This window comes from Penicillium digitatum, chromosome 3 (assembly GCF_016767815.1).
Source record: "Penicillium digitatum chromosome 3, complete sequence".
Taxonomy (NCBI): domain Eukaryota; kingdom Fungi; phylum Ascomycota; class Eurotiomycetes; order Eurotiales; family Aspergillaceae; genus Penicillium; species Penicillium digitatum.
Window position 1 is genome coordinate 21,288 of NC_089386.1, and position 26,866 is coordinate 48,153.

At 49.5% G+C, this 26,866-nt stretch overlaps 12 protein-coding genes across 12 annotated transcripts; 5 read left to right on the forward strand and 7 right to left on the reverse strand.

Moving 5' to 3' along the window:
• Window positions 1-64: 64 nt before the first annotated feature.
• Pdw03_7577 (Monooxygenase, FAD-binding) lies at window positions 65-1,713 on the reverse strand (the record flags this gene model as incomplete). The annotated part of the gene is made up of 8 exons (XM_066101701.1): window positions 65-168; window positions 217-417; window positions 482-673; window positions 731-989; window positions 1,054-1,239; window positions 1,290-1,364; window positions 1,427-1,552; window positions 1,612-1,713. 8 exons carry the CDS (start codon window positions 1,711-1,713, stop codon window positions 65-67), a joined length of 1,245 nt encoding a protein of 414 aa, XP_065956784.1.
• Window positions 1,714-2,312: 599 nt separating this feature from the next.
• On the forward strand, window positions 2,313-2,736 carry Pdw03_7578 (uncharacterized protein; the record flags this gene model as incomplete). The annotated part of the gene is made up of 2 exons (XM_066101702.1): window positions 2,313-2,627; window positions 2,677-2,736. The coding sequence occupies 2 exons, from the start codon at window positions 2,313-2,315 to the stop codon at window positions 2,734-2,736; spliced, it is 375 nt and encodes a 124-aa protein (XP_065956785.1).
• A 666-nt stretch (window positions 2,737-3,402) lies between these two features.
• Pdw03_7579 (Aspergillopepsin, putative) lies at window positions 3,403-4,212 on the reverse strand (the record flags this gene model as incomplete). Its single annotated transcript, XM_014677248.1, has 1 exon — window positions 3,403-4,212. One exon carries the CDS (start codon window positions 4,210-4,212, stop codon window positions 3,403-3,405), a length of 810 nt encoding a protein of 269 aa, XP_014532734.1.
• Window positions 4,213-5,286: 1,074 nt separating this feature from the next.
• Window positions 5,287-5,990, reverse strand: Pdw03_7580 (hemerythrin/HHE cation-binding motif; the record flags this gene model as incomplete). The annotated part of the gene is made up of 4 exons (XM_066101703.1): window positions 5,287-5,321; window positions 5,373-5,498; window positions 5,555-5,825; window positions 5,898-5,990. The coding sequence occupies 4 exons, from the start codon at window positions 5,988-5,990 to the stop codon at window positions 5,287-5,289; spliced, it is 525 nt and encodes a 174-aa protein (XP_065956786.1).
• A 700-nt stretch (window positions 5,991-6,690) lies between these two features.
• On the reverse strand, window positions 6,691-8,175 carry Pdw03_7581 (Squalene/phytoene synthase; the record flags this gene model as incomplete). Its single annotated transcript, XM_014677250.1, has 2 exons — window positions 6,691-8,044; window positions 8,108-8,175. The coding sequence occupies 2 exons, from the start codon at window positions 8,173-8,175 to the stop codon at window positions 6,691-6,693; spliced, it is 1,422 nt and encodes a 473-aa protein (XP_014532736.1).
• Window positions 8,176-8,575: 400 nt separating this feature from the next.
• On the forward strand, window positions 8,576-10,266 carry Pdw03_7582 (Molecular chaperone, heat shock protein, Hsp40, DnaJ; the record flags this gene model as incomplete). Its single annotated transcript, XM_014677251.1, has 5 exons — window positions 8,576-8,681; window positions 8,739-8,782; window positions 8,845-8,938; window positions 8,998-10,043; window positions 10,096-10,266. The coding sequence occupies 5 exons, from the start codon at window positions 8,576-8,578 to the stop codon at window positions 10,264-10,266; spliced, it is 1,461 nt and encodes a 486-aa protein (XP_014532737.1).
• Window positions 10,267-11,531: 1,265 nt separating this feature from the next.
• Window positions 11,532-13,112, forward strand: Pdw03_7583 (Histidine phosphatase superfamily, clade-2; the record flags this gene model as incomplete). The annotated part of the gene is made up of 1 exon (XM_014677252.1): window positions 11,532-13,112. The coding sequence occupies one exon, from the start codon at window positions 11,532-11,534 to the stop codon at window positions 13,110-13,112; it is 1,581 nt and encodes a 526-aa protein (XP_014532738.1).
• Window positions 13,113-14,284: 1,172 nt separating this feature from the next.
• Window positions 14,285-16,102, reverse strand: Pdw03_7584 (DNA polymerase kappa; the record flags this gene model as incomplete). Its single annotated transcript, XM_066101704.1, has 2 exons — window positions 14,285-15,354; window positions 15,427-16,102. 2 exons carry the CDS (start codon window positions 16,100-16,102, stop codon window positions 14,285-14,287), a joined length of 1,746 nt encoding a protein of 581 aa, XP_065956787.1.
• A 601-nt stretch (window positions 16,103-16,703) lies between these two features.
• Window positions 16,704-18,606, reverse strand: Pdw03_7585 (DNA-directed polymerase kappa, putative; the record flags this gene model as incomplete). The annotated part of the gene is made up of 2 exons (XM_014677254.2): window positions 16,704-18,413; window positions 18,469-18,606. 2 exons carry the CDS (start codon window positions 18,604-18,606, stop codon window positions 16,704-16,706), a joined length of 1,848 nt encoding a protein of 615 aa, XP_014532740.2.
• Window positions 18,607-18,766: 160 nt separating this feature from the next.
• Window positions 18,767-21,105, forward strand: Pdw03_7586 (DNA damage response protein RcaA; the record flags this gene model as incomplete). Its single annotated transcript, XM_014677255.2, has 5 exons — window positions 18,767-18,803; window positions 18,852-18,914; window positions 18,971-19,050; window positions 19,104-19,255; window positions 19,308-21,105. The coding sequence occupies 5 exons, from the start codon at window positions 18,767-18,769 to the stop codon at window positions 21,103-21,105; spliced, it is 2,130 nt and encodes a 709-aa protein (XP_014532741.2).
• Window positions 21,106-22,167: 1,062 nt separating this feature from the next.
• Window positions 22,168-23,744, forward strand: Pdw03_7587 (F-box-like domain-containing protein; the record flags this gene model as incomplete). Its single annotated transcript, XM_014677256.1, has 2 exons — window positions 22,168-22,408; window positions 22,477-23,744. 2 exons carry the CDS (start codon window positions 22,168-22,170, stop codon window positions 23,742-23,744), a joined length of 1,509 nt encoding a protein of 502 aa, XP_014532742.1.
• Window positions 23,745-24,335: 591 nt separating this feature from the next.
• On the reverse strand, window positions 24,336-25,769 carry Pdw03_7588 (Mannosyltransferase (PIG-M), putative; the record flags this gene model as incomplete). Its single annotated transcript, XM_014677257.2, has 4 exons — window positions 24,336-24,352; window positions 24,418-24,562; window positions 24,629-24,736; window positions 24,786-25,769. The coding sequence occupies 4 exons, from the start codon at window positions 25,767-25,769 to the stop codon at window positions 24,336-24,338; spliced, it is 1,254 nt and encodes a 417-aa protein (XP_014532743.2).
• Window positions 25,770-26,866: the final 1,097 nt, after the last annotated feature.

The window sequence follows — 26,866 nt, forward strand, 5'->3', positions numbered from 1 at the left end:
CCCTGTCAACCGCTTAAGCACACATGCACTGTGCTATATCACTTTTTCTATAGTTCACTCCTGTTCATCTCCAACATTGATCCGTTGATTTACCATCGAGCAAATTTGCAGAGTGCTCAATCTCATTGTGCGAGAAACAAATATTCATGATCTTTACCATTTCCGCAGCTGTCACTGTCAGCTTGAATATTTCCAAGCATATAAAAGCAAGCATACCTGACATTCTATCGCCGGCTGCATCGTTCTCGTCCCGTCCATTCATCCGAGTGTAGTGGAGGACAAGGTCGACCCGTGGCCGACGACCCGTTTGATACATTTCAAGTCGCATGGGTATATCGTGCGATGTACTGCCATATGGAAGCAAGGTGGCGATGCTGACAGCATCTTCAATTGCCATGGCTGCACCCTGTCCCATGTCTATCGAGTTGTCAGTACGTGTCTCGCACGCGGTTTGTCAGATTGAAGCTATTCAGTTGCTTACATGGCTGGAAAGGATGTGCTGCGTCTCCTAGAAGAGCAGCGTGACCTCGAGTCCAGGTCGGGAGTGCATCCATATCGTACAGATCCCATACTTTGAGGGTTTTGTCCGCGCTCGCGATGATTTGTTGAACTCCGGGTGAAAATTTAGAAAAGGCCTTGACAATTGTAGCATTATCTCCAACTGTCTGCCAATCTATAGATTCCAATATGTCAGTGGCGTTCTATGTCAGCAACCAAGGAAACCCCATACTGTCACTCTGATTATCTGCGTGAACTTCCTCCAAAGGGACAAATGCACAAAGATTGAGGATTTTGTTATCAGAGCAAGGGTAGGCCACGAGTCGCCGGTCATTAGATGCCCACTCAATAAACAAGCCGGTGTCTCGCACAAAATCTACAGTGCTTGCATTTTGCCTTAATTGATCTGTTGGAAGCAGCCAGCGAAAACAAGACTTGCCGACGGGATATGGGGAGGGAGACCCCGGGGCGATACTGTCGCGAATTTGGGACTATGAAACAGTCAGAACAGGGAGATTCGGACAAACACCAGTGTTTATAATCTAAAATTCATACATGCAGTCCATCTGCACCGAGGAGCAGGTCGGCTTTGAAAGTGCGACCATCATCGAGGGTAACCGACGGGCAAGTCCCTTCCACAATGACCTCGGTGATTCTACACCGGGTATGTAGCGTTGCGGTCTCAAGGGCAAGTTTCTTGAGGTGATTGTGCAGCTCAACTCGATGCACGAGGTACCACTCCTATGATACATTAAATTGTTGTCCCGGCTGAGTCGGCTTCATTTGCCTACTGCTTGCCAATGATGACGAGTGTCGGTGAACTCTCTCTTGCTCATCAACTTCCCGTCAAATCCATACCGGTGTATCTGGATTAAGCGAAAAACGAATCAATTCAAATCACTTTGTTTTGTCATCAGACGAATCTGACCTCATGCAGCAATGTGCCTCCGAAATCAACCGGATCAATGCCCATCCAACGTAGTAAGGCAGTGCAATTTGGTGGCAAATGGACTGCAGCACCTGTCTCCTTTAAAAAAGCAGATTTTTCCAAAATCTTAACGGCGTGAGAAATTGACTTTACAGCAAGCTTGAATGTTGTTTCTGGGAGCATACCACAACGTGATGCCCCTGTTTTCCAAGGGCAATGGCTGTCGAGAGACCAGCAATGCCGGCGCCGATGACGAGAATGTCAAGAGGCTGCTTTGAAGCCGTCATAGGGAAGAAGAACCTGTTAGATCTTCAGATGTATCCACTGGTCTTCTGTCACAGATCTCTGAGATTGGTAGCACTGTGCTCTCTCCTCCTAGGCCCTGATTTGGAAATCTCCGACAATATCTTCGAGTCCCTTGAGGGGAGTGGTTTCTTTAATGCTAGATTTTTCTTGCAATCTTGATTTGCATAACTTTGGGAATGAAACGGAAAAAATTTCGATGCGTAAACATGGGTGCATATTGTTGGGTCGAGGTGATCAACAGTGCATTGTTGGGCACCTTCACCGTCTATGATGATGATGATGATGATGATGATGAATTCATTGACCCGATTTAGTTCGCTTTACATACATGCTGCTATGCGGGGGTTGCGTCCCAGAGCCCGCTCCCGACGATAAATGGTGGTGCATTCCCAGTATGCAGATCCACCCTGTGAGCAGGACTCGATTTCTCGAGGTTCTGCCACCTGAAAAGTAAGGCCACAAACCGGCCGGCGTAATGCAAACAAGACAAAAGAAATGTAAAGAAAGTCAATCCATCTGCCCGGTGTAGATGGTTTCCCGTAGTCCCCGCGGGCGCAGAGTGTCCCCTTCTTTCTCTGCAATGCACCTTCCACTTCTTCACTTCTCTACCTCCACTTCTTCATCCAGCTCCCCGAGTCACCGAGTCCCTGTATCACCAGGACTGCCAGGTCTACTTGCTGCATCACTCCGGCAGGTCGAACACGAATGCCTTCACCGTCTATCCAATCTTTCCCTTCCACCATATACAGGCAAGGGGAAGCGTCACATAAATTTAGGTATCATCAGAGATTTTCACGGCCTACGAAGACCGTTCTTCGAATTAGAATCTCATTTTACGGTGCAATATCCACGACTCCATATTTCGGAGACAGTCGTCGTGCCGCTGTCATTTCAGGTAATGTGTCTAGGTGCGTTCTAACCCAGAGCGCTCTGACCTGCTCCAGGATCGCTTCGACGAGGGTTTCACTCAGGCGTTCTCCGCGAGTATCCTTGAGAACGTATAGACGCTTCATCTCGCACCAAATAGCAGAGTCGCGCTGGAGTGCCACACATCCGAGGGTTGAGGGGAACTCTGGGGGAGATATTTGAGTCGACCCGTTCGAATAGTGTTCTCGAAAATCCGTGCCTACCCGTGCGATCAACAGAGACTCTCCTTTTGATGAGGCATGTTTCCCAAGTAGGGAATCAAGTTCCATTTGGAACGTAAAGGTGAGGTCAATACAGAGGTGTACGGCATGGCCAGAAACTATTGAGAGGATAGAATCGGCGTCTTTGGGGAATTGCGCCAGCTCGATCTGGATTTTCAGGACAGAAAAATGAAGGCTAAATTGGGACGTTTAAACGTCAACAGCAAAGGCTTGAGGTTGATAAGCAACCCTGGTGACTTACAAGTGGCCGTTCACCGTCTCTCGAATTCACTTCTTCACAGTCAACCTCTTAATTAGGCGATAGGATGGTGACCCCCATCTCACGAGACTAACAAGCTGTATACAGCCAGCGGTGTCATTCGAAAATATGCAGAGTTTTCAGTAAATTGAAATCAAAGGAATTCTCCCTGGTTTTTGAAGGAAAATCTTCTCTTGTCTCGTTGAATTTCACCCATAGTACAAAACGCCGAATTTGTCAACTCCTAAATCAAAAGGCTGATTTGTATGTATATACAGATCACTTTATTGGTAGCTAACAGAGAAATGAGTGTCACTCTGGATTTCCACATGGGCCTTCACATCGCCATTCTGCTGGATATCCAGAACGGCAGCGTTTTTGACACCATACTTCGTACCACCAGCCTCGGCCCGGGCACCGGTAAAGTCGACCGTGCCAAAATTAACCAAGGGAACCATGCTGTTACCGGTATTGAAGTCCTCAACTATCCATTCAGCATTCTGGCCAGCAAGGGTTGCGGAGCTGGAGGGAGCAGATAGAGTCTTAGTAGCTCTTTGGCCGCTCGACTTGTTCTCGATAATAGCAACACCCTTGCTGGGTGAATATGACTCGACCTTCGCGACGATAACATCGCCTGCGGACAATTCAAGGTCAAAGTTCTCCGCACTCAATGGATACCACTCGTACCACGCGTCAAATGTCTGTTTGCCATCCTGGAGATAGGAATCGATGCCAGTCTGTAGGATGGCCTTCGTATAAGTATCACCATCAATACCGACCCAGGCGGATACAGCCTGGATATCACCAGAGTCATCGGTGGCTGTAGGCTCGGGGACATTGAACGTTGCAGACACAGCGGTGTAGGTAGCACTGGCAGGTGGATTCGCGCGCACTACTCCAGCCCAATTCTTACTGTATTGTACATTGGCACCTTCGGTTCCCTCCTTGAGTAGAACACCCTTCTTTTCAGCAGGTAGTGACTGACGTGACAGAGCGCCACGGGCCTGCAGGCGGTCAATAAGGCCGCTGCGCGGGGCAGCCAGAGAGCCGCCTGCTAGTATAGCGATAGTCAGGATCGCAATTGTGAACCTCATGATGATGACGGGAGGGAGATTAGGCAGATCTTGGAACGGTTTAGATAGCAACGAAATATGGGCATGACATGATTAGCCTGGTTTCTCTCGCACTTTGCCATGATGGTACTTATACCCTGAATCTCATGCTTGGTGCATCCGGCACGACATCATGCCCAGTCCGCATGGGGAAACGGAGCTTGTGGCAGTGGTGCTGATAACCCAAAGCGCTAGATGAGAGACAAAATTATGGACCCACTCGAGTGGATACATGGAAAGGGAAGAAGAGCAGGTTAATCATAGGCATCTGAGTAGCGTCGGTGTATGACCTGAAATTTGCGCGGTTGTGTTGATCCTCTCTCTTTCCCACCGGTTGCTCATGATCTAAGCCAAGGCCCTTTTTCCGTTATCGTCGTTCTGGGTGAGACTAGAATCTAACGAGCAGCTCAGCAGAACTTGCTCGTTTCTGTGACGGGCACATTCCTGGCGACAGAAACATCTGACAGCGGAGCCACGATTGGATCAGACGAAGACCAGCGACCCCGACATCTGCCACGAGGCTCACCAAATTCAACTGACACGCATCCCATGGAAGATTTGCAATGAACGCTGTATAAAATGCCGACATTCGAAGGTTTTGCGGCTGTTCCATTTCTGTGGGTTTAATGTGACCACTTCGTGCCATTGACCCTAGCATCCTCAACATATCTCTACCGATGTTAACGAGCCTTTCTCCTGGAAGACGTCATCATACATGAAAACTAAACTAAACCGGTGCGAGTAACAGAGCCTTTGAAACAGGAAAACTAGTGAGAGCGTCGTTACAATCTCACTGGGTGCGGTAACGCATACCTAGGTAACAAGCAAGGGATGACAACGTGTTCACATTCCTGTGTCTGCCATAGTCCAGCCTCCGAGAACAGTACAACCTGTTAGCAGTCGTCGCTTGACATGAAGCCAATTAGTTCCGTGCAACAGCTGCCAGATCAAACGGCATGACACTCGTGTGGGATGAAAGTTGACGAGGCAGAAGCAGGTCCCTTGGAAACAAAACACAACCGCCTTTTGCAAGAGCGAATAGGAAATTAAAAAGGTTCAAGCGTGTTCAAAGCGATACACAGATAGTAAATCTTGAGATTAGAGTCAAAGTGTGTTCCTGAAGAGAAATCGGCAAAACTTGCTTTCGACGTTGCCTGTGTTCTTTATCATCACATAGGAAGCCGACACATCTCGGCAAGAGACCAGAATTTGTGCATGTTGGCAGCTCCAAGAGGTTGAACCTCTTGGTCCAAATATGTCCACAGAACCTTGCCAAACCCTTCCATCAGCCGCTGGACCTCTTCACGGCGCAGATCTTCCTCACCGGACCGACACTTGTCAAGATTGTTTTCGAGTTTTTCAATCCCCGCATGAATTTGACTGTGTTGACTCAATAGCTCGAGCTCCTTTCGAAATTCAGGCATCTTTTTCGCCAACACGGGGAAGATGTGCTGCTCCTCGATTGAGTGATGGAAGTCCAACTGCGAGCAGAATTGAAGGCCCATCATGATCACCTGGCGGGCCGAGAGTCCTCGTTTTCCAGAGCTTCCACATGCCTTCCAGAGCTGGTTCCATGTTAAACGGAAATGATTGTGCTGCATGAGAGTTAGTGGAATTCTGCAGATAAAAAGCACCCAAGATGTCCTGATGTGTGGTAGTTAGCTTACAAATCCTTCCATTTGCTCCTCCATGCGATTGTAAGTCCGGAAATCACTTGCGGACAACGGAGAGTCGCCCAAGTCCCTAGGGGAAGAGGCCATCTTGCTGGAACCCATTGGATTGAGAATTCGAGGTAGTAAAGAGGGTCGAGGGATACATGTCAAGAGTAATTGGCGGGGAAAGCGAAAATACATGGGACAGCAAATGGAAGCAATTTACTGCCGAGAAGCAAAAGATGTAAAAGACACTAGCACGAAGTATTGCAGAGAGGTGATCTGGAGTTGCTATCAAAAGCAGAGACTTCTGATTCGGGGCTTGGTTCTCCAGTTCCGTCTAGTGCAAGATATATGGGGAAAGGTCAGGACAAGAGAGTCAGTATCCCAGCGCTGATTGGTTTCATTTCCTATAGTCATTTTTAAGATGCACGAATTGACATAACGGAGTATTCCACATCTTTAACGGATGTTTGACACCTCGGGCGGACCGCTGGACAAAAATCTACAAGCTGGCGGAGGAGAGGATTCTCCATTTCGATATCAGCACCTCTTTGGCAAATTATCGGCCATAAGCGGGACATGTCGCAATCTGACACCCGTGCTACTGAGGCTGGTTGGTTGTAAATGTGAAGGTTGGTAGGTGCGCCAGGCGAAGAAAGAAGAAGAATTCATGTCATTATCAATACACATCGGGGGCACCCGGGTCGGGCAAGAAAATAGTAAGACAATGTGTCGCCGGGAGGGGGAATCGAAAATATCAGACAGTAAAGGTCGTAACGCCGTGGATGTGAGAATAATAAGACAATCAAAGCTCCTGGTGTTCAAGCTGGTTCTTAACAGGCGGCCGGAAGTGGCCGGACATAATTTCCTTGAAGGCAAGGTCGAACCGGGCGCCCATCATCCAGGCGACGAAGACCATCAGACTAGCTATAATAATAACGACAACGCCCATAAGAGCCATTATGAAGTAGACATCATTCTTGTTGTCGTCGTTTTCTTTCTTTTTCTGTAGCTCGGCGGCAGTGAGCTCACCGGAGACCTTACGGTTGGCAGCCTCGGCAGATTGCGTCGGGAAGATGGTCTCGATGAACTTCTCGATCTGTCCGCAGACAATGCTGATCTTCAGGAAATTGGGATCCTTGGGAGTATTCTTCTTGTGAATTTTTCGCGTGTACTGGCGGAAGCTGTCGCACAGGACTGACAAGTTTTGTGTGGACTTGTGCATGAGATCGCATGCATCTCCCTTGGTGATCTTGATATTGCGCTTGAAGATTTCGGGGTTGCGGAAACACAACTCCATTGTAGCGATGGCCATGGACTGTGGGATTGCACAGAAGTTGAAAACACTCTGCTCTCGCATACCAGCCAGGTAGAACAGACACTCCTCGGCGTGCTCCAGCGCGTTCAAGACCATCTCCGAGCTGCAGTTAAGGGCTGCGTCAAGGTGCTCTGGCTTGAAGAGATCCTCAAAGTTGTCAACGTGCTTAGACCAAATTTCCTGGGGCCAGAATCGTCGGTTGTCATCAAAGTCCTCCCGGATGTCACGGATGATATTGGTCTTCTGGAGGAAAAGACCCATGGATTTGTGCAACTTGGGGCGTTTCAACAGAGCCGGGTTACCAAACCCGGCCTCAACAAAGAGGCGAGTGAGGCCTTCGCCAACCAATCCAGCGACATAGTAGCAGTACAGATCATACTCCTCCTTGGTTTTAACGCTGGCATCGTCATTCTCTGCCTTCACGGCATAGTCAGCCATGCCATTACCCATCTTTTCAGTGATGTCCTTGACGATAGCCTGATATTCAGGCTTCATGTTCATGAACTCCGTGATGACGTGGTTGAACCGAACCAGCAGCTCACGGTCCTTCTCCTCCGGCCGATTCCCCGTGAAATTCCAGCCATCCTGCGTGAGGAAATCTTTGAAGTTCCGGAGGAGAGGCTCCTTGGTGGGCAGAGGGATGGAAGTGTCATCCTCAATGGTATCCAGCCCACGGAGGGCCAAATAGAAGATGCAGATAGGAATCAACAGTTCGGGATGTAATTCCTTGATGACAGCACTGAAGCTCCGGCTGGTTTTATCCAAAAACTTTAAACAGATCTTCTGGTTCTCGGTCTCGTTCTTCTCGTCGCGCTCATGGGGCGGGTTGTGCCAGACTTTCCTATACGACGTTGGTGATGAGCTTTACAAGCCCATGATGGATTTCGCGAACTCCAGAACATACCATTGGATGATTGACCTCAACTGCATGGGGTGAAAGGAGTAGTAAATGGCATTGCCGATGAGACCCATTATGGGTGGAGGAGAGGCGCAAAAGCCGAAAATTCGAGGAATTGTTACAAGGCAAAGTAGCCCAATCTTCAACAAGTGAAGAAAGAAGAAAACAGGGCCCCGAAGAAAAGAAACCGAAGCCGAATACTGACAAACAACAAAAGAAACAGAACCTGGGGGAACGGACGGGAGTGGGAAAAGGGGAAAAGGCCAGAGCAGATCAGGTGAAGAAATATGTGTCATGTGATTACAACAAACTATGCATACAACCCCCACATGATATCAGCGCCAACTTCCGAAAAATATCGTGAGGTTCTGCCTGAACAACACAGGTTTCTGTTTTTTCCCTTCGGGCCTTTGACTCTTGAACTCGTATCTTCTCTTAACCCCCTTTGTTCTCGAATTAGGCTCGGTCGCTGCGATGGTTGCCGATACTGCCTACTACGATGCCCTAGGTGTGCCACCTACGGCGACCGAACTAGAAATCAAGAAGGCCTACCGGAAGCTGGCTATTGTCACCCACCCGGGTATTACCACCTCTGATCCAATATTTCTTTGAATATCTTTCTCACCTGGTTCCACAGATAAAAACCCTGGAGATGAAACGGCGCACGAACGCTTCCAGGCGGTATGATTGCGCAGCCACAGAAATCATGCACATAGCATGAGGCTGATATTCTTCTACCATAGATCGGTGAAGCGTACCAAGTCTTGAGCAACGAAGATCTCCGGAAGCGTTACGACAAGTTTGGCAAGGAGGAGTCTGTGCCTGGTGGTGGTTTCGGTAGGTCAATCACATGCCTGCTGCTGTCCCGCACAAAGTTTCTGATTTGTCTTGTACAGAGGACCCGTCCGAATTCTTCAGCATGATCTTTGGCGGCGAGGCCTTTGTTGATCTTATCGGCGAAATTTCCCTTATGAAAGACCTTACCGCAACTATGGACATCACGATGCAGGAAATGGAGGAGGAACAACTGGCCCAGTCTGCAGAAGAGAAACTCAACATCCACGATGAGGAGGTGAAGACTGCAGCTGGTGATTCGGCTTCTCCTCACGAAACCCACGAGGCCGCGGCAGGAGCCACACCTGCAGCTACAGCTGCTGGCCCCTCCGAGAAGCCGACCTCTGACCAGAGCTCTGGTACTAGCACTCCCCGACGGAACTTCGGACAACAAGCTCTTATGGACAAATCCGAAGAAGAGGCCCGCATGGAGGCAGCCGGTCTGTCTCAGGAGGAGAAGGAGCTGCGCAAGAAGGAGAAGAAGAAGGGTCTGTCCAAGGAGCAGCAGGAACGCCTTACCGCATTCGAGGATGAACGCAGAAAGGCCCGGGAAGACCGTGTCAACACACTAGCAAACAAGCTAATCGATCGTTTGAGCGTTTGGACTGAGACAGACAAAGGGAAGGATGTGTCACAAGCCTTCGAAGAGAAAATCCGACTTGAGGTCGAGAACTTGAAGATGGAATCTTTCGGTCTGGAAATTCTCCACGCTGTCGGTCAAACCTACGTCCAGAAGGGTACATCCTTCCTCAAGTCACAGAAGTTCTTAGGTATCTCTGGCTTCTTCTCACGCTTGAAGGACAAGGGCACCCTTGCAAAGGAGACATGGACCACCATCTCCACTGCTATTGATGCACAGATGACTATGGAGGAGATGGCCAAGATGGAGGAACGCGGTGGTGAAGACTGGACCGACGAGAAGAAAGCTGAATATGAAAAGAGAGTCACTGGCAAGATTCTTGCTGCAGCGTGGCGTGGCAGCAAGTTCGAGATCCAGAGTGTCCTGCGTGATGTCTGTGACCAGATTCTGAGCGACAAACGGACCCGACTTGAGAAACGCATTGAGCGGGCGCATGCGCTAGTGATTGCTGGCAATATCTACGCGAAGGTACAAACGCGTCTTCTCCATACACGATCCCATGCTAACCACTGAGTTTTAGGCCGCACGCGACCCCGAGGAAGAGGGTGATTACATGGCCTTCGAGCAACTTATGGCCGAGGCAATGAGCAAAAAGGGCAAGGATGAGAAGGACAAGAAAAAGAAGAAGTCCAAGCACGACTATGATGAGACCCACAGCGGAAAAGAGCCGGTGGAAGAGACCACTGCTTGATTGCCTCCTTCTCCATCTCATGTTTCCTTTCTCATTTTTCTTGGTTGGGTTCCATCTTGAACCGGGCCTTTCTTGATAGCCGGTTTATTATATCCTGGACATACATGTTGGGTTTGCTTTTCACCTTCTCACCTTCTTTATCGGGCTTGACGATTCTGCTTTTTCATGGCGACTGGATGGTTACGGGTTGCGACACGCAGGTTTTTCGAGCGATAGATTGGACTAAGTATCTCTGATGCTATTTGATCAGTCGCAACAGCCCGGCAGCGGTTTGATGCGGGTTATATGGACATAGATGCTCTTCAAAATCACATTGAAATAAACGTTGACATGACATCGCATCAGTGCTGCAAGTGGTATAACGTCGAAAACACGCAGAACCTGTAATCGATTCCCGAGGATAATCATTCGCCTTCCTTACGAAGGCCACGACCATCACCACCGTGAGATCTCGGACCGCGGTTATGCAGGACTAGTCTCAGGCGGACCTGCACGGTGAGTGGGCTAGCACCAACCTGGTGTACACCAACTTCATTCTCCTTCCAGGGAGGCTGATACCCAGCCCAGTCAGAAAATCAAAACACCTGGCAGGTCAAGAATGGTGAGTAAGACAATGGCAACACAGAATAACCTGGATATAATTTGAACGTCAGGTCCGTTTCTTGTACCGCGTGTGGGTTGTCTCGAGACTCCCTGAGGAACCTCGATTGGTAAAAGGCAAAGGATGTAGATCGCTAGGCCCAAAGATCAAAAGGACCATCAGAACGTATGTTTGTCTTTTGCAGCGGTGTACATATCTTAGGCCCTAACATTCGTCAAGGACCACAGTGACAGTTATGAGAGGTCATACGTTCCCTCGGCCTTCGTTCCCAATTTTCGTCGAGTTGAAATGCAAAGTCAACTTTGACACGCTGTCAACGATAATCTCGTCTTTTCTCCGACGTTGATATTCCCGCTTGGACTCGCCAAGCATTTCCCCCACACGTTGGCTATCGAAATCTCGGGATCACCGCAACTCAATGAGGTTAATCTTCAACATCTCAGGACTGTCATAAGATTACATCGTGCCAGATAGAACAGCAGAGAGGAGCCTACGCGATTCCATATAAGGAAAGAGATTTGGTCGATCCTCGTTTCCACTCCCCACAGGGCAGATAACAAGTCTTTTAACAAGTCATCGATTCCTCGAATTGTTTTCGCTACTTTGTCGCATTCATACAACATAGGGGGAAAAAACACACCTCCCCCCCCCCACCAAATTCAAAATGGCTTCACTACACTCATCTGCCATGGTCCTATTGGCCTTTGCAGGCAGCATTGCCGCCATGGCTACAAGCTCCGCGGCCGCAGCCGGCCCCACCGGTCTCTCATATCCGTCGGGGTTTGATATGAAAACAAGCTGGGCTAACCTCAGTCCCTATACCGATGCACTAGGGTTCAATGTCTCCAAAGGGTTTCCGTTGGAGTGTGAATTGTCGCAGGTGCATGTTCTACACCGCCATGCCGAGCGGTATCCGACACAATGGATTCTCGATGGGGAAGGCATGGAGAACTTCGCCCAGAAACTAGTCAACTATACCAGGAAACATCCAAACAAGAAGATCGGATCTGGATCCCTGGCGTTCTTGAATGGTTGGGAGTATTTGCTTGGTTTGGACACTTTACTCCCAATTGGCGCCGCTACCGAGGCCACTGCCGGTGCGCGATTCTGGAGTCAGTACGGCCGATTGCTCTATCGCGCAAAAATTAGTGATGCGGCCTGGGATGCATCGTTGAACGTGTATCCCAATGGTACCGCGCGCCCAAAGCCGACTTTCCGCACCACTTCGTACCCCCGGATTTTGGAGAGTGCTCGCTGGTGGCTGAGTGGCTTCTTTGGAAACACAGGAGCCAACAGCTCCTACTCGGAATACAGTCTAACTATTATCCCCGAGGTTCAAAATTTCAACAACACCCTGTCGTCGACCGAGTCCTGTCCGAATGGTATGGAACCGGGTGACAATGCTGCTCAGGTGTTCGCCTCGGCTGTTGTGAAAAGCGCCCGGAAGCGCCTTGCGGCCCTCCTTCCCGAGGATTTCAAGCTCGATACCGCCGATATCCTGGCGATGCTCAATATGTGCCCCTATGAGTATGCGACTTTTGGCCAGTCCTCGTTCTGTGCACTCTTCACCGAGCAGGAATGGCGCGACTTTGAATACTACATTGATCTCCAATTCTACGGTGACTACGGTTTCGGCTCCCCCAGTGGTCGCGCCCAGGGAATTGGATATGTTCAGGAGCTAGCAGCGCGCCTCCAATCCAAGCTCATCACGAGTAGTGACAGCAGCATCAACTACACGTACGATGACAACACCAAGACTTTCCCACTCGACCAGCCACTATACATGGACATGTCCCACGACGATATCATCGTGTCCGTACTGGCTGCCTTGGGTCTAGAATACTTCAAGTACGGCCCTCATGGCCTGCCTGTCTCGGTGCCACACGCCCCGCCCCGCAACTTCAACCTGAACCAGATGACTCCCTTTGGCGCACGTCTCTTCTCGGAAGTTTGGACCTGCCCCAAGAAGGTTTCATTCAAGAATCTCCAGGTGCAGAAGTACACGAACCCCGATCTGTCATTGGAGCCTAACACTACTGACTACATCCGATTTGTGTTGAACAATGCGCCCGTGCCTCTGGATGGTCTCAAGGTCTGCGATGGGTCTGTGAATGGGTTCTGTAAGGTCGACCGATTCCTTCGCGCTCTGCCTGATCTCAACAAGCAGGCCATGTACCAGGAGGCTTGTTATGGTGACTACAATATCACCAGTCAAGTAGGCAATGGGCAACCGAGAAAGCCTTGAATGGTGATGGGCAGCTTGCTCATAGCGGGACAAAATGCACCCGGCTCTGATCTGGGTTATCTTGAGATATGTACATCTTCTGTTAGATTTCAGCGGTAATCTCCTGCCGTATCTAGATGGCCTGCTCTGGTGGGGTATATGATGGAATGCTAGGATGTAGACCTGTGTGACATTTCTTCCCTCTCCCGTCTGCCACCCCAGAATCAAATGACTTGGTCAATATCATGTAATTAGCGACTAGAAATTTCTGAAAGCAGGCCGTTACAAAGGGCGTGAAGTGGATCAAGGTTGCTTTTTTCATGACGCCCGAGCACATAGACGAAACAGATGAAAGACACAAGAGATGAATGAATCATGCTATTTTGGTTCCACGCACACTAAACCCGTTCGCCATTGATCCAATTTGGTTCGTAGAACAATTCGAGTGGGCGCTCGGGCAACCTTTGCCTGGTAATAACGGCAAAAGGTGTTACCCAGACAGATCTCACACCTGTGATCTAGGAACCAAGTATTTGGAAGGCAAAAGAGACATAGAATCAGAGGGGTTTAAGGAGACACTGCGTCAGCAGTGGACAGGACAGTGTCCATTTCCCTGATGTTGGACTATTGCGGTGAATTCTGTTGATCATGTTGACCACGATATGAAGTTGCAGACTGTGATAGTACCCATAGGAGATTCTGGTCTTTCGTTTCTGTATAATCAAGAAAAATGAAGAACACAACATTAAGCCAGCTTAAACAGAAATCTGGCATCGTCAAGCGTTCAAGTGAATTGGTGCACAGTGAGACAGTGGACAAACACGAGACAAAATTCGAAAATCGGGTATCTTTCAAATTAGCCAAGAAAAAGCGTCCGAGATGGACAAGCTGATCAGGTGTGGAGGTCTATTATTGACCACCCTACCCTGTCTGGTGGAAATGAATGGCAAACGCAATCATATAAATAAAAGCAGCCCAGAGTCGCATAATGCAAGTCGCTAAGCCCAAACGAGTGAAAAAATGGCCTGTATCAATAAAGAAATAAAGGGGCGTAAAGAAATAAAGGGGCGAATTTAAAATGAAAGGCATCAAAAAGGGGTATTGTGTGAATGTATGAACAAGCAGAAAAAAGAAAAAAAAAAAGAAAAAAAAAACCGGATCGTCCCACCGGGAGACGAAGGTAAGAAGTGGCATCATGTACTCGGATCAGCAGATATAGAGGGTGTAGGAGATAGTGTTCCAATAGATGGCGATTCAACAGATGACAATTCATAAGCTTCCACGGGAGAAAAGACGGCGTTATAGTCGGTTGAAGAGCTCAAAAGACCACGGCCACTCTCAGCAACTTCACCCAACTCTTCAGGCGCTAGAACTCGGCCACCCAGCTCAACGTCTTGAACGTGGACATTGTACTCAAGGGCTCTCTGTCCTTCCTTTATGAGTTCTTCGGTCCATCCGAGACAGCGCTTGAGGCTTCGGTTCATTCTCTGGCTGTCCACCAACACCTCCTGATGTCGCGCCAAGTCGAGCATGACGTGTTTTTCATCACTGACACGGTGCTTGGAATCATGCTCGACCAGCGAGCCTGGACTCGAGATGCTTTCGTCCGCTGTTGAATCCTCGTCGCTGATGTCGGACATATCATCTTGTGACTGGTTGGGGATCTCGCTTCCACCTTCATCCAGTTCACTAGTTACTGATAGTGCCGCTCCGGAGGAACGGGTGGAAGGTGCCATTGAAATCCGCCCCGATCGGCTCAGTCGCCGGAACCGCCGAAGCTCTGCTTTCTGTTGCCGCATTTCACGCTCCAGGGTACGATTGATGGCTAGTAGTGAAGAGTTACTGATTTCCAAGTCCATGATCTTGCGCTCGGTACGCGCATTGAGAGCTGCCTCGCTCGGACCGTCGGATTTTCCGGGACTGAGCGGTGCCGAAGGGTAAGTATCAGTTGAGGTGGTGGATACATTGCTTAAGATCCGAGGGCGAAGGGTGATGATCTGTTCAGACATCACGGACGCTGTTCCTTCAGCAACATAGCTCCCGGATAGGATGAATGGACTTGCTCGCAAGCTTTCTTGTGAATAATTGCCATGGAGACCTGAGTCGACACTTGAGGACTTGGTATGTCGGATCGGTTGCAGTCTGGGTTTCTCGTCGATTAAACTGGACGATGGTGAGCCAAAACGGGGGGGAATTCCTAGTCCATTCTCGGCGCTGACGATATATGGCAACCTGAGATCGTCCGGCGGGTGTGAAGCCACATCTGAAAGACCAGGAGAACTCAGGCGTGAGCAGGAAGATGTTGGTTTGCTGGCGGGGAGAGGGCGTGAAATACCGCTCGATCGACGTTTGGCAGAAGTGGATGTACCATTCGACTGTTCCCCTGGTGAATTTCGCTCTTGGTCTCCGTTTGCATATATGAAGCTGGAGGCTGGGGATATTTTTCCCTGGGCCCTAGGGCGAGGGGCATCTGGCGGCTCAGAAGGATGAGATGATCGTGCATCGGACGCATAGAAGAACAGCGGAGTTCCCGATGTCATATCCGAGAAGGAATCGGGACGTGATAAAGGCTGATTCTCTGCCGTCAAGGTCTTCGCCCTCATACTTCGGGATTGTTCCGGCTTGATCCCGCGAGCCGGACTGCGGTCTCGACGGCCGTAACCGATTGTTGACTGGGAGTAAGGTGCATGTGGAGAGGGAGACGGGGCATGTGAGATATTTGTGGGGGAGTAAAATGCGCCATCTCGCCGGGTTGTTCGAGGGCCAGATCGTGGAGTGATATTGGCGCTTAGAAAGGTCGGGACCGCGGGGGAGTCGTCTTTGGAGGGGGTGGAATAGGGGTGGTCGGAATGTGCCAGGCGGCGCGGAAGTCCTGGACCTGAACCTGGACCTGGATTTGGACTTGCAAGTTTTGGGGTGAGCGGAGCCTTGTTACTCCGATGAAATGTAGCGCTGAGGGTGGGTGTAAATGGTTTGGCGAGACTGCCAGTATTTTGTTTATCGTAGGTCATAGTTGCGGGGGGTGCAAATCATGGCATTGCGAGGTGCCACACTACATGAGCATGGTGGCACCGGCCAATTAAAAGAATCTCCCGAGTGGTTTTCGTTGTAACAGGGAATTTGTGGGCTGATGGAAGGGAAAGTCAAGAAAGTCGAGGAGAAAGTCGAGTGACGAAAACAATGCTACCCGATTGGGTTTAGGGCACCGCTTCACCGCAACGTGGAATTCCTTGCTTCGACGAGCAAGGGCGTCGAAAAAATTGAGATTCTGATCTTAGAAAACTTGTGAGACCTCTCTTGTCCGCGAGAAATGGTTCTATAAGGCTCTCGATTGACTTGTAATTGCCAACACGCCCAAAGGTAAAGAAACCCCTGTTTCCTTCTCCCTAGATGTCCCGCTTCTATCCCGAATCTGGCGGTTGTCAAGTGGAGACTTGAAAATCGGTGAGCCTGCAATAAAACAATAATCGCTTCATGCCGCATTAAGATTGGGTCGGTGGAGAGAAGGAGCTCAGGACTATTCTGTTGGAATGACTGGCATTTTTGACACCGAATTTTCGTTGAGTTTCAACCCCGTCCAGGTTGATGGACGAAGACATCTGGGGAAAAGAGTCATTGAAAAAAAAGCCGCTTTTGTTTTGGGTCTATTTCAGGAACACTAGCCAGTGACGGCGTCTTCCTTTTTTTGGAACTGTGGGGTATCAAGGATGTCTCTTCCGAGGTGTGCTGCGCCACTTCCAGAATCGTCTGCCGAGAGAGACAGAAGTCCACATGCTCGTTGAATGAGCGATCATCTGCGACCTGTGGCCATGTACAAATGGGACAATCCCACATCGGGGGTACTTCAATCACTTCTGGGGCCGCAGAGGTCTCTGGCTCACGAACGATAGAAAGATTGGGCGTTTCTTGACTCAGCCGCTCTAGATCGTTCATCTCATCCTGGATTTCTTGGCGAGCCGCTGCCTCGAAAGCCTCCTCTGCACAAATCTCGTGATCTATATTTACACCAGAGGCCAACATAGGAGTGGGCTCAGAAGGAGACTCGGGAGCAGGTTTTGGTTGTGTCGCTATGCCGAAAAAGTTGATCCCAACCTTCTGAGTGCTGACCAAATTCGAGCACCGAAGACCCAGAAGCCGTAGCTTTAGGTTCGGAATATCCTTCTCAAGCTTGGCAAGCATGGGCAAAGCGAAGGAGTACAAGTCTTTTGCCAGGGAGACGGCACGAGATGGAGCTGTCTGACGCGTGAGTACTTCGAAAGTATGCAGTTTGACTTTCAAGGCAAGCGTGCGACCTTTGAACTGAGTCCGCGCCAGATCCTTTGCAAGCTCCTGCGCAGCCCACCATAATTTGGCTCGCAGTTCCTCCTTGTCTCCAATGTCATGAAACGTGGTCTCTGTACTGACACTTTTTCGGACCTGGGTCTCGACAGGTTCAATTTTGGTCCGCCCAAGACCGAGATAGCACTGGGCCAGGAATTGGAAAGCCTTCTCTCCGAATAACTTGGTTAAAAAAGCACGATGATGGAAGATGTCACCACATTTTTCGATGCCTATTGATTTCAGCTCGCGCTCGAATGCTCGGCCAATTCCATTGACTTTGCGGACCGGCAGGTCACACATGAAGTCCATGATTGCCTCTCGCTCATTGGGAACTTGAAATTGCCCGTTAGGCTTGTTGAGGTTGGAAGCAATCTTTGCGATCTTTGCATTAGCACCAATTCCGGCTGAAACAGACACCTCAGTTGTTTCCAATATCTCTGCCCGCAGTCGCTGAACAACCTCATCAGGCTCTCGGTGGTTTTCGTCGCAGTAAGCTGTGATATTCAAATAGGCTTCGTCTATACTCGCACTTTCAAAAAGAGGGTCATATTCGGCTATGATAGCGCGAATTTCCTTAGCCTTTGTGGTGTATTTGTCGTAGTTCGGTGGCAAAAGAACCAGCTGCGGGCAGAGCTTTTTCGCGACAAACGAAGCCATACCACTTCTAACGCCAAACTTCCTCGCCACATAATTGCAGGTTGTCAGGACTCCTCTACCCACCGCCATAGGCACTGTCTTCAACTCGGGCCGGCCAAGCTCCTCAACAGCGGCAAAGAATGCGTCACAATCCACATGAATGACATATTGAGAAAGATCTCGACTCAACTCTAGCTCGGTGAGATATTCATCGGCACATCGTAGATCACTGCTCAAGTCAAGACGTTCTAGCCGTGCCTTTTCTTTTAAAATGCGTTCGATTTTCAGAGTAAGATTTCGATCCCGATCTTGCTCGTGATTAAAGAATTTAGAGCCCTTGGAGGCATTGTAGATAATCTCCGATACCTGGAAGCTCGAGCTCAGCTTTAGCTGAACAAAGATACAATCTCATCAAGCGCACCTTTAGCTGATCTACTGAGTCTTGGCCCGCTTTGGTTAAAGACGGACCGAGTAGCTGATATTTCAGAGTGCCAGAATCCTCACTAGGAGCCGGTTCAGGCAGTGGACCACAGGCAGGACTCTTCTCTGATGACTCCATTCTTTTCCAGTGTCCCATCGATGACTGATGGAGGATCCTTCAGAGGAGAGAGCGCGGCATTTAATTTGACGCGTAGTCACGTGGATTCGTGTTCAATTTGAGCGCGCCTCTCAGCTACGTAGCCTAACGCTGAACAATAAACCCCGGCGGACTCATCGTCATGTGGATTCTCGATTCGACCGGTGATTTTCTGGAAGGTGGGGTTTTAAATCTAAAGGGATCGATCGATCGCTAAATCCTCATAGGGAAGCGTGTGTGGCTGCGCCCTGGAAAGAAGTATTTATTCGGTCGATTCCATCGAGATGGAGGTATGGCCTCATTCAGTTTGATGATCACACCTTTTACCTGACCTCTTATCGAATAGTCCGCCATGCTGTCAATCATACTTCGATATCCCGCAAGCATATGACCATTGAAATCTCACCGGTGAATTCGAGAGATGGGGTACGGTTGATTCCCCCGCGAAAACATACATTCTCTGGCTAATTCGGGCCCAGTTATCACCACGAGCACGATCCACTATTACTATAACCGATTTGGACTCGAAGAAAGGAACGGTCGTTGATGAAAGGAGAATCCATGGAGAATGCAAGTTGGACAAGAGGGATGAGCATGTCATCCAGCTCGCGAAATACCGGCATACGCTCCGGTGTGTATCTCTGTTTATGATTGATTTGAATTCCAGCTGATGATTTCGATAGTATCAAATGGGAACCCGTGATTCTAACTTTGTCAGCCTCCTCCAAGCAGGTTCGAGGTGAGGATCCTCTAGCCCATGTTCGCTCACGTCTAGAGGACCTCGACATTAAGACCATCATGGACTACATTGTCGATCACACAACACATGTGGTACAGCGTAAACGAAATACAGCCAAGGGTCTTCAGGCGCTCGTCAACGGGAAGTATATTGTAGATGATTCATACATCGATGCACTCGTCTACGCGGCTACTCCCGCTGATCTTGAGAACGACGAGTCACTCTGTCCTCTCGAAATCGACTTTAAATTGGCGTGGCCCGATCCAAATCAACATCTCCCTCCTCCTGGAAAAGAGCCAACTCAGCGCCCCGCCGCTGCTTTCGCTCCGAACTCCGCACGTCTTAATGTCTTCGAGGGATATACGTTTATCTTCGGTGATCCAGCCCAGTTTGAGAATCTGCAAGGTCCAATAAACAATGGCCAAGGAAAGACGCTTTTCTACCAGGTTGAAGATGGGGTCACAACTGCCCCAGACATCGTTCGGTTCATGAAAAAGGCAGCAGGGGGGAAGGGCGTGGGAGGTGAGCGGCACGGTTCCGGTGGCGTCGTTCTTGTTCGCTTTCGATCAAAAGGAGACCTCGAACAGTGGTCTATTGACGTCGGTAATGAAGTTGCCCTGATGACGGACCAACGCGTGATAGAGCAACGAGAATTCCTTGACGCCATCCTGGGAAATGATGCATCGCCCCTCTGTCGTGCCTTGCCCGCGGAGGAGGGCTCTAGTCAGATCTTCGCATCTACACCAGCAGTCGAGGCTGTGCAAACCAGCCAACGAGCAATTTCTGTCGTGCCCGTCGTGTCCGAATCGGGATCGCCCCCTGATCCTAAGACTAGTCAGCCCTCAGCAGCTCGGTCCAAGATCCCCCGTGTGCGTGCATACGTCAGTAAAATGAAAGCCTTCGATGACGGATTCGACATGGAATCTGTCCCAGTCTATGCGCCTGAAGGAGAAAACATCAATATCAACTCCACCCAGACCATGGACATCGAAACGCAATCACCGTCCCAAGCACCCCAGTCCCTTGATACAGTAAAGGAAGATCCTGAGGAGGATACGGTCGCTGATCTTCTCCCGGGCGCCCGTGCAATGAAGCGTCGTCGTGCAGAGATGACTCGCCACTACCCACAGGGTGAAGCCGTAGTCACCGAAACGGAGGCCCCGAAACGCAAGCGACCTAAACTCGACGTGCTCGAGGCCGCGCGAAGACACCGAGAAGATGAAGAGCAACAACGCAAGGCCGAGGAAGACACCCATGCAAGCGACATGGGTGATGTGGATGTGGACCAATTGAAGAACCTGGCCATTGTGGAAGAAATGGAGATTCCCGCCCGGAATGCACCGGCCCGCGAGGTTGGCAGCTCGAATCGATGGGACGACCAATGGAACGGGCGCAAGAACTTCAAGAAATTCCGGCGAAAAGGCGAGCCGCGTGGTCGAGCTCGCATCCAGACGGTGATCGTTCCCCTAGAAGAAGTAACCCGCAAAGACTATGGAATCGGCGATCACTACTGGGGCGGCAATACCACCGAGACGAACTCTCGAATCGAGCTTGCGGATCCGGGCTCCGAGGATCGTCGTGGTGAGCTTGCCCCATCATGCTCCGAGCTGTCAACGACTGCACGCACCTCTCCTGAGCCGACTCCAGACCCAACTCCAGCTAGGCGCCCGAAGAGAACCCGCGAGGAGCGCGATTCAGATAGTGATGATGGCCTTCGTTTCCGTTTCAGGCGCAAGCGTTAGCTTCCGCCTTATTTTTCTTTGCAACGGTTTTGTAGCGTCTATTCTGCATCGATACCCTTCCCTTCATTTGCTGATGTGTGCCTTATGTTTTTCTATGGGTAAAGTTTTTCAGAGCTGAATTACAATGACTAGGTAGAGATCATCTCTGTCAAGTTTCTACGGCATGACTGTAGAGCCAAGGGTGCTCTCACGGCCGCACATCGTGTTTGAGACGATAATGTTGCAAATCAATACATGTATAATGTAACATACGATCTATTTGAATCATTCATGTTTTAAATCTTTATCTGCGTTCGTTCTCGTTCTCTAAAGTCAGAATAGAAAGTATTCCTACAGTTGAAAGGGTCCGTGTCGCGCAACGTCTCTCCTCTTTACATTCAACCTCCCCCAATACATCGCCACATCCTACCTATATCTTTGTACTTTTCATCTATTTTCTTCTCTATTAGATGATCTGTTCCATTTCATCTTCTTCTCCTCTCTTCGCTTACGGCCGGGTTCGTCTCTCACCCTGCCAATCCCATCTAATCCGCCTCCCTAGGCTCCCCAACAGCTTGCTGGGCGAACCCCTCCATTTCTGTAACTTATTCCCTTTCCTCGTGAATTTGATCCACTGGAATCTACCGCCTGTATTGAGACCAAATATCGGGCCAATGCTGCTTTGATATCACCACCCAAACACAGTTGTAAGGTGAGTACTGCCGTATATGCATGGCGCCGGCAAGACCTGTTTGCTCACTGACATATGCCAACCTCTAGCCACCAGGCTGCAGTTTCTCTTCTGAAGTAGAGCAAGTCGCACTAATGACCTCTAACTCCCCTGATCATCTCCTATCTCTATCTCTACCGCTCCTCAGCATTTCCGCAATTTCTCCTCTCTGGTCAGTGTCGGTCAATTCAATAGCCACTGCACCCGTTGTATTTCCTGCAATCGTAGGGAAATCAGACTGCAGCCCCGGTGCAAAATTTCTTTGCCGGCATTTCTTTGAAAACCACACCTCCAGTCCTATCCCTGCCAGTGAGGGCCAATCTCAACTCCCCGCAACAGTCCCCGCATTGACTATGTCAGCCCCAGCCCAGTTGGGAAATCAATTCATGGACCTCCCAGTTGAGATCCATGAGATTATTCTGGATCATGTCTTTGGCAAAAGAGCCTCTGCTGGTAATCATTCATCATATGGTAAAACTTCTGCCCAGAACTGGAGTAAGGCCCTGCATCATCCACGGCGGAAGGCCCTTTCCAACCTGGCCTTGACTTGCCGGGTATGGACTGGACTTGTTCAAAGCCGAATCTACCGCCATAGTAAGCTTTTTCTGACTGGGAATCTAAAATTTTAAAACGATTGTACGGACAACTGACTTTTTGCATAGTCAGAATCAAGGGCAGCAGAGAAGAATTGGCCAGCTGTGTGCGGTGGTTCAAGAGAAACCAGCATTTGATTACTTACGTCTGCCACATTGAGATTTGGATGCCTATCTGGGGAGATCGGGCTCTTCAGCCTGACATTTCTCGCTTGAATGCGGAGCAACATACTGCTCAGGCAGCCGCTGGGCGCGTTGTATCGATGCAATTGAACCATGATCATCAGGGAAATGACATGTTTTATTATCACCGCGTGACGAACAATGCTTCCTTGGAGGAAATTTTTGAGCTGATTCGACGATTTTTCCCTACTGCCCGAGTTCTCACCCTGGAGGGTGGCCACTGCAAAAACCCGCCTATGATCCGACACTTCCGCCACAGTCGTGGCATGTACAGTCTGCAAGCTCTCATTCCACGGCGTCTACCTGTTCTTGAACACATACAGACATTTATAATGCGTGGCGCCTGGAACCTGATGCGACAACTAGACGACTGGCACAATATTTCGCGGGCATTGCCAGCTTTGAGTGAATGGCAGTGTGCTTGGGCTCAACCCCATCTGAATGCGTACTTCATCATGATCAACATCTTCACTCGCCCTCCAGCTACAATCCGACACATCAATCTCAGCCTGGAGGGATTTGACACCAAAAATACTTTGCTGACTGGGCTTTCTGGACCTCGAAGCTCACTTCCTCCCATCTGCAGCCTGCTTGGCGAGAGAGCCGCGCACTTGGAATCTTTTGCCTACACCGGTCGTGTATGCTGGTACTTCTTTGAGACACTAAAGCAAGGGGCTACAGCATTCAATTCTTGTTCTCCGCTCAGGTACTTGGACCTTGTAGTCAAGGCGTGCTGTCAGAAGGCGGACAAATCGCATCACTGGTCGCAGATGAGCCTGGGGATAAGCAAAATTACGAGCCTTGCGTTTATTCGTGCGTTCGAGGCAATGGTGGTCAAGGCAATCGAGTGTCTATCTGTACTCCCTGCCCTGGAGTATTTGCGGATCCGTTTCATCGATCTTGACTCAAGATGTCCACCTCTGAACCCTTATTTCCAGCTTGATAATAATAAGTGCACAGGCCTGTGGAGTGAAGACATTCTGGAATCTTTGCGCAGAAACCGACCATCGGCCTCATTTATCGCGCTTACAGATGGACTAGCCGCGGAGTACAGTGACCATCAAATTGTGGGCGCCTTGATGCCCCGGGCTCGCCCCCTGGGCATCCAAGTGAACACGTACAGTCTTCTTGCGGACAGCTCCAACTCTCACTAGGCTCACAGCTTGCTTTGGTCCCCTTTTGGGTATTCTGACCTTTTTTCGCCTTGTACTTTCGTAGTTCACTAATACCCTTTCATCGTTTCTGACATCTCAACGAGTTTCTTGTTCAGCATTCCACACTTGCCCTTTTGTGACATCACGCCGGTGGCTGTCATATTCAAGCACATATTGGCTGCCACTTGCCGTTCTGGCATACTCTTTCTCTCGCTTCTTTGTTTTTTCTCCTTCTTCTTTCTCTTAAAGTGTCAGAGTATGCAATCGTCTGATGGGCTGCAAACTTCTTCGATCCAGAGAAGGGAAACAAAAACTGCGCTCAATGCCACTTTTCTTGTCGCCCGGCTTTTCCGCTCTCGACTAGCCGTCTTCGAGAGGGCAGCCTGCTTTTTGAGTGCAAAAGCACTATCCTCTTTCAACGCCACTCGTGGATAAGAGTACTGAATCGGGGGGGGAATCGGAGAATCGTTCTCTTGTGGTTTTGCCGGTTGGCTTGGTTTTCTCGGTCATACTGACCCATAAAATGTCTGCTGGATTGGGTTGTATTTAATGTACATGGTTCAATGTCATCCTGGTCAATCTTGGTTGCATTTATCTCAGACCCGTCACTGTGAACACATCTCCATTAGATAAATGTAGTTCCCCTCTCATTTTGGTGCATTTGTGATCTCACCAGCATCGTCCCCACCATCCCGAACGATGATGCCCAAAATCCAGACATTCACGGCGAAGAAGAAGAGCCCTGCGAGGAACAGCCCAGGCACAAAGGATGGCAGCCCTAGGAATTCGAGGTTGTACCCTTGGTGCAGCCAAAGGGCCTATATAGTATGTCAGAGCTGTAGTCTGAACATTGTGACATCGGATGGTCAGTAAATAATACATACCTGTCCAGCAATCCATAGCATGGCTGCTGATATGCCAAGAGTGGGCTTGCGAACAAGCGAGGAGAAGGGTAGGTAAAACGGAAGCAGGATGAGGTACCAGAGGAAATACTAGACAGGTTAGCTGCCAGTATGACCAATTTCGGACGAAATCACATACCTGACTAGTACAGACTTTGTTGAAAGTTACAAATGTAAAGGTTTGCGCGAGCATCGCAGTAGCCAGGTTCTTCTTTGCTAGAACAAGAGGCAAAGCAACAACCACAAGGGTTAACTGCGGGAGGAAGGCCAGCGCCTCAAAGCGAGTTTCCGCTCCACCGGCAGCAGACAGATATAGCAGTGTACTATATGGGGAGAAATTGTGGCGGTGATCGATGCGAGTAAGGTGGTGGAAGAATGTGTGGTGTAGGAATGGGTGGCCGTACTGGAGGTACATGACGAGATTCAATGCCACGAAACTGGCCAGTGCTGCGACAGTGAATTTCACCCGGGACGGCGTAATGAACCCGAATACCTTTGACAGCAGACTTGGGCAAGCCATTAAAGACCCATCGCGCTCAGCATCCCACCACCAGAGAATGGAGACACCATAGATGAACGGATAAATTTTGAAATGTACAGCAAAACCCAGTATAACCCCAGCAAGGGTAGGCTTCTTTGTCAAAGTTGCCCATAGAAGCGCCGCAACAAGCACGCCGAGCATTCCCTCGGAACTACCACGGGTGCTGATATTGGCAACCATGGGGTTCCACAGCCAAACAGCGGCCACATATCGCAGCGCGCGCTCGACAGGAAAGCGATAGCATTGGACAAGTAGCTTGACAACAAGCCATCCAGCAAGTACATCAGACAGTGCAAAAAGCGCCTTTCCGAAGGTGAAAGTCAATGCTGACCAAGGCGTGGCAGCCTCCCATGCAGTCGGGAGAAGCATCCATGCCAAGAGTGGCGTGTAGCGGTAAGTATCGCGAGCATAGGGCGACTCGCCATTTGCAACGTAACGGGCAGCATCAGTGAACACCATGTAATCAATATCGGTGTATTTCACAGCGGAATGCGCGTCCTGCCAGCCTCCATAGACGAGGAGGATGAGGCGAAGAACGATTGCGGCGAGGAAGACTCGCGCTGACGAGTTGAAGAGAGCCATTCTCTTACCTTGGACTTTAGGTCTTTCTTTTTTGTACTTCAATAACAACCAAACGAAGAAAATCAAAGGTTGCTAGATTGTCTGTTTCGGCTAGCTCGCATAATTGGGCGTCTTGATGAACCCCTTAGCGGATGTCGTGGGAGGAAGCAAGGAGCTATACATCCAACTAAAATTTTTGGCGTTGAACCCTGTAATGACTGTGAACGTGAATTCAATCACTGGATTTTTATTCCATATGATTCGTGCCAGGTAAATCGGATGTTTCGTGGAAGATGTTGATGCCACCACTAGCCCTGGAGGCCTGATGTCGCGCTGACTCAGCATGGTCCGTGTCCAGTGCGATATTGCCTAATCGGGACGGGAAGTATACCTTCAGGCGATGAACAAAGTACATACAATTAGAGGCATTACAGCCCCCTTAAGACCGGCTTGTCAATTCTTATGCCTTCTTTGGAATTGAAAGTTGGAAATTGTATGTTTTCTGTTGATTTCATAGTGTCCCCCCACAGTTGTACACTGGTCCCTGATTTAAACACTGAGGCCCGGTATTCAAGCAGATAGAAGGCGTACATAGTATGCACATGTACTATGCATATAATCAAACTGAATAGCTCTACCTGAGGTCTTCACCTCACTAAAACAAGTAGTATTTACTGGTCCACGTTGGAGCTGCCAAAAGACGGGGAAAGTGGCCAAGGAATTGCGGGGATTTATAACGTCCCTGCAATGCTTCGTATTCTATACACTAAAAATTCAACCCGAGTAAGTGCCAAATGTCTATCCTTAACTATCCAAAGACTTTGAAGATAAGTTCAAGCCAGTCATATCAGATGCTTTGACGTCTTTGGCTGATGTCGACGTTAATGCTGCGCCATTGAGAGTAGGTTCTGGACAAGTCCAGTGAGACCCTGAGACCAGACTTAAAGTACCTTTTTTCTTTCAAGTTGGTTGACCGAAATGCCCACAGAAGGTTTCACGTAGAAACGCAGAGAGCCCGAGGGAATTTCATGCTTCTAGTCCGGAGTTGCACGTTTATACCCCAGTTCCTGGTCTTGATGTTTCAACTATCCGACATCTGACAAATATCACTACACTAA